The following is a 6,000-nucleotide window of genomic DNA, read 5'->3' as shown; positions in this document are numbered from 1 at the left end:
ATCTGTGTTGTGTCCCAAGCTCCTCGTGATGTACAGGCAGAGTGTGGCTGCAGCCTCCAGAGTCTTGGTAAGCCATGAAGAGATGAGAGTGTTAGATGTGAGCTGAGGACTGCAGGTTAGACTGACCGGGCATCAACCAGGGTCAATTTCACTGGATGAAAATCCACATATTTGACTTTAAACTAAATTGTTTAATGCACCGTTATAAAACAGATCTACTGTGTAATGTATCATCATTAGAAGAAATACATAAAAAAACAGACTTCTTTACATGTACTGTGTCTGTGTCCTATGTGTCAAATAAAATCTAAAATCTTTCATAATTAATTATCTAAAAGTGGGACTCACCTGGAATAAATGATTAGTTATTCAAGTAAGGTTTAGCATTCATGAAGTTGGTCCGTACCCCAGAGCCTGTTTATGCGTCTCAGCAGGTCACAATATCAGCAGGAAAGCAATTATTCTGTTTGATTCACTGTCACTCACTCTCACACAGGGAAGCACGCATGATTTCCTGCTGTGTGTGTGTGCGTGTGTGTGTGTGTGTGTGTGTGTGTGAGACAGACGGGCTGAGAGGGAAAAAAGGAAGAAAGAGAGAGGAAAGTGTTTGTGTGTGCAAAAAAAACACAAAGAGAGAGTGCAAGTCTTGTTAATAAGATTTCCGGGAAAAAACAATGTATAGATGCAAAAATGAATCTATGCCGCGAGCCTGCTGAATGTCTACTATTTGTCCAACAATGTGGTCAAAGGGCATCAATTGACATGGTTGTCTTATCACAAAAGTTTAAGTTTGAACTCGACTTGAAGTTTTGGTAATGGATAATGATGCAGGTCTTTTCAAGTTAAGACACAGCTCTGCTCTCAAATATAATGTTTTCTTTTTCATGTACAGAAGTAGTATCATTAAATGATTTAATGGAGGCCTACAGTATGGTATTTGAAAGAAATGTACAGCATCAGTACAGTACACTGTCTTTTTCAGTCTGGCAACAAAGCATCCTAAGACAGATCACACTTGATTCACTAGCATTTAGGACAAAAATGTGTCCATACAGTTTGTTTACGTTTCAAACATATATGTTTGATTTTCACAAACCTTTCATGACAGACTAGTTTTGATCAAATGGAAAGTGTACTGTAAGAGAGGGGCATCTTTCCTTATGACCTACAGTGCTATTAATACCAAGGACCTTCAGTTTCTTTAATTAGTCTACAGCAGCAGCCTGGTTACAGTACAGATACCTGAAGCACATTATAGCACACTGGAAGGAACTACAAAAGAAGGAAAGGCAATTTCCTTCCCAGAGACAAAAAAAAAAGCCCTCTTCAATAATATGAAACAGTGTCTTGGAGAGGTAGATGCCCTATTGTTGAGTCAGGCATCTCGTGCATGATCCTCATCTTAATGCTTCTTCTATCAAGCAATAACAACGGCTCTCAAGTCCAGAGGGGAGGACTTTGCTGCGTCACGCACAGCGATCTTCTGCAAAGACTCTGCATGTTTGCTCCGAGCGCCTGGCCCACGCCGCTCAGATCAAAGCTGTGATAGGTCTACGGCACATTCCACAAAATATTTGCTTGATAACAGCTGGCAGATTTGCCATATAACAACATAATAGGAAAAATACCCTCATAAGGAAATCGTAAGCTCTCACTTCTCCAGAGTGGGCGCTTCTGGATGCGAAAGGCAATATTGTAACATGATGAAGTGGGTCATGAAAATGCAAGACAGATGTTATTTATTTCCTAGGGTGCTGGACACAGGGAATCCATGACTTAATGCTTAATGCGCTGATAAAAATGTGCATTTATTGATAGAGTAGCAGGATATCAGAGTGCATGAGATGTGAATCTCAATGTGACGGAAAATATTTTGGTGAGTTCAGAGGTTTTTGATTAGAACATGTAAAGTTTTGTGATGGTCATCCAGCTTTGCTTGAGTGTACGAGTCTGTCGAGGAGGTATGCATGCTGAAATATTCTATTTGGAGAAACTAATCAGATAATTTATCCTAGACTACAAAGAGATCTTGGAGTCTTTCAGTGAATTGATTAAATGTTAGTATGGTTTTTCAAAGTCCCTGTAACTGTAATCACATTGGAATGTAGGCTCTCTGAATGAACAAATATATGTATTGGTAATTTGTAATAGTTGGGGAATTTGTGTATCCCACTGCTTTAGCATGAGAAGTGCACCAGTTTGATAATAATCATGCACATGAATCACCTGATACTGATCAACCTACAATTAACTGTACATGGTAATGCATCAAACAGGCTGTGTAGACATCGCTTGTGATCTAATCGCTCCTCATTTGTTCAATGTATGCTAAGAATGTCTTCCAGGATTAAAGTGCTACAATACCATTTGTAATGTTGAGAGGTACAATGTAAAGGCAAACAATGAGGTACAGTACTAAGGTCCCGGAAAACTGAGTACAGTAGATATATTTGACATGTAAGGCAGTAGATATACTAAGGGAAAGGAACAGTGGTGCCTGTTAAAGTGAAGGCTGAGAAAGAGGCAGATTGATTTTGGTGCATGCTTTCATAGCCTTCCTATCTAGCAAGTTTGATTTCTCTTCAAGATAAGAGAGGCACACCTGTGTTCTGGGAAGGAAATTCAAAATGGAATGGACAGTCCACAGCCTTGGCACATTCCAAATCAATAAGTAACCCTGGGCCCCCTCTTGCACATGTGAGAACCATCACAAGGCTAACTCCTTCATTCTCAGGCTAGGGCCTTCTGCTTGTCAGCAGGGTTTCAGCGGTGAGGAAGAATGAGACACACCAACCAGATGTAGAGACTGCACTACTCTACCATGTGGGAATATTTACATCCCTCTCGGTGTTGAACAAAAGATGAAAGTCAACGAGATCCATTTGAGCTGGGTTTATGACACATTTTAGCAAATTTGCAGGAGAACTTTAAATGCTGTGTAAAACCTGTTCCACAGCATGCTAGGCCACCCTATTAAGTCTGGGATCCACTAGTCATAAGAGGTGGATAAGAGTATGGACTGTATGGATTACTGTGTAGAACAGACATGCATGCTTTCTGGAGAGGAAGAACCCTAGGAGGCCGATGAAAGCAGAACACCATTTTATTGTGGAAAAGCAACATTGGGAAAGTCTATTCTGGCACATGGTTTCTTTTTATATTACAAAAAAGGAAAGGCTACAAATTGTGATCATTTATACAAATACAACAACTTTCCAAAAATAAAACTTTAATTTAGTAAACTCTCTGAGTGCTCTGTGAGCCATATTCTCCAATAACCCACTGCTTTGAAATCCCTGAGCAGAGACACAGAATGAAACACTTCCGATTTCAGTCACACTAATTTGTTCACGAACAGTTTACATACAAGAGAAATTAGAAACGTGATGGGAGATTTGCATGTATCCGTGTGTGTGTGTTTGTGTAAAGGAGTTGTGATTATCAGACTCAAACTTTTACTGTTACATCCAAAGAGGTGATCTTAGCCAAGTACATCACAGTGTTAACACAGTCACAACCACCACAATTGCCACACTCACAGCCAACTGTACCGAAACTGCTATCAAACCATGTGAAATACCAGATTAGTAGTGTATTCCTACCGACAGAGACACAGAAACACACCAGGTGGAGGGCTTGTAATGTTAGTGTAGAAAGAAGGTGACTTCCATGACAACTATCCCATCTACAAAGCACTGTACTTGACCACTTACGAAGTGTTCAGACAGAGGAAGATCCCATCCTTCATTAATCCCATTCAAAATTATTATAAAAATAATCATATTCAAATGTTCCTTTAAGAAAAAAAAAAAGAAAAAAATCTTATATGTATATTTAGGTATTGGCCAAAAAGTCAAACATTGTGGTTCAGATTACACTTCAGAATACTGTGCGATGTTTCATTAAATTGTAGTTGCACCATATTGTCTGTCATGGACTCTTACCAAACATCTTCCTTAATTACAGATTTGAAACACAGTTCCAGCTGGTTTATATCACAAATAAATATTTCATATGCAGTAAAACACAGACAAGGTAGGCATACAGCTGAGCACAGATGGATATCCCTACCACACCCCCACACAATGCCATAAGAGGACTTCTGATAGTCCAATGTACATCAAATAATCTATTAATTAACTGTGTTTTGATATGCTGACTACAAAATAGAAAGAATGTATAAAACTGAAATGTTAGTTCAGGAAGAGGGAGGGATCAGGGCAAAATACTTCCAATTACTTTCGAATTTGACCTAAGCCAGACTTGCAGAGCCCTCAGCCTCCCTTCCAAGTCTGACTGCAGATCTGTCACACCAGTAACTGCACACCGGTAACTGTCGCTTCTTGAATCATATATTAAGATTAATTTATACAAACAAATACAAGAAAATTAACATTTCAAAAAAGTATTACAGTTAAAGATTCCCTCAGACATACTATGGCTGTGCATTGTTATAAAAAGGAGTGCTTGGGTTAGATTGCTATTTGGTTATGAGAACTCTATGAGATTGCTCGAGTCTTTTTCTTGTAATGTTCAAGACATCAGCACATGAGTCTGTATCTGTAAAAGAACAGCCCATTCTCTCTGTTCCTAGACTGTCTGAACTTTCTCAAAGCAGTTCAGCTGAAGTAGGTAAATACAGGTACCTAGCTCATAACATCTTCCTGTACCCAGCCTCTAAGAGCGGATTTAGTACCCAAGGACACACTAGTTGCACACAAAGTAGCAAGTTATCATACTGTACCAGTCTGTTTCAAAGCTCAATGGAGTCATGGTAAAGTATGATCTCATATCTCTGCTACATTTAGAAGTGTAATGTTGTTTAGTTGTGCACCTTCGAATAGTAAGGCATAACAGAGAATAACTGAAACTGAAAAATGTTTACTTAAATAAACACCACATGTACATTAATGGATTTATTTATTTTTTAACTTTCCTTCAAATGAGCTTGTTTTGTAGGAATGTATTCATCAAATGAATGGGATTATTATTATTATTTGTTAAAAAGGTATCCAAAATCAGAGTCTTTTTCCCTTTTATCTGTAATCACTTTTCAACAACATGCTACCTAATCTGCTATTAAATTTACAGATATGGAAGTTAGGGGATTTGTTTCACATAGGAAGTTTGTGAAACAATTTCCCTTTGGCAATATCACCGGATTAATTTCAGTTTCCAGAAATATTGCCTTGAAATCAAATTTTGACTTCATGGTCAAAACAAAACATTGCTACTAAACCTGTTTCTTCCCATTATTTGCCTTAACTTCCACTTATGTGCACAGAAGTTTTGACCAATACTTCATTAAGTGGTAGTAGAAGTGGAATAATATCTAATGTACTAATGTATCTTCCTTCCGATTCTGAACGCTCTGGGCTTTCATTGTTTCTTCAGCTTTGAAACTTGCACTGCCCCTGGACAGATTTGGCCCTAAAAGACCTATTTATTCATAAAAATGACGAAACAATTATAAAAGAACTAGATTTCAAGTATGTATCTATGGCCCTCTTCAAGTTAAGTGTTCCAATAAAGAATCACAGGTCCTGTGAAGGGGGTTTCTAGAAAGGCATCCAAGAGTTGCGTGCTTCACAAGGACCAGCCCCTCAGAGAGTCCCTTCTGGCCTGGGGAGAGCTGGGGCGTGTGAGTATGCCAGTCATAGCCTATGCTGTCCCTCTCTCCTTATTTCCTCCCTCCATCTCTCCTCAGTGATGAGTAGGGGTATGGGGCTGTGTCCTTCCCCAGGCTTGGTGCACAGATGGTGGGCTGGCTGAGTTCACAGCCGCCTCATGGCCCCATGGTCCCCAAGCCCTGTTTCTCCATGATGTTCCATAACTTGCGCAGGTTGGACTGGGTGATGGTGTCGTCCGGCTTCAGCTGCAGGGCTCGGAGGTAGTTGGCCTCTGCCTCCTGTAGTTTACCGTTGAGGTGGAGGATCGCTCCCAGGTTCATCAAGGCTGCAGGATACTGAAGTAAAAACGAAGAAGTGAATTCATTCAGTG

General features: G+C 39.6%; 1 protein-coding gene across 1 annotated transcript in view; it reads right to left on the bottom strand.

Moving 5' to 3' along the window:
• Window positions 1–3,085: 3,085 nt before the first annotated feature.
• The window catches only part of tmtc2b (transmembrane O-mannosyltransferase targeting cadherins 2b), a 68,546-nt gene continuing 65,631 nt past the window's right edge, over window positions 3,086–6,000 (bottom strand). Inside the window, exon 12 of the mRNA XM_062462283.1 lies at window positions 3,086–5,965. Within this exon, the coding sequence (XP_062318267.1) occupies window positions 5,786–5,965 (180 nt within the window). The 3' untranslated portion in view covers window positions 3,086–5,785. The remainder of the gene's footprint in view (window positions 5,966–6,000) is intronic.

This window comes from Osmerus eperlanus, chromosome 5 (genome assembly GCF_963692335.1).
Source record: "Osmerus eperlanus chromosome 5, fOsmEpe2.1, whole genome shotgun sequence".
NCBI classification, from domain to species: domain Eukaryota; kingdom Metazoa; phylum Chordata; class Actinopteri; order Osmeriformes; family Osmeridae; genus Osmerus; species Osmerus eperlanus.
Note: the sequence above shows the minus strand (reverse complement) of the source record. Positions and strands in the feature narration are given on the sequence as shown.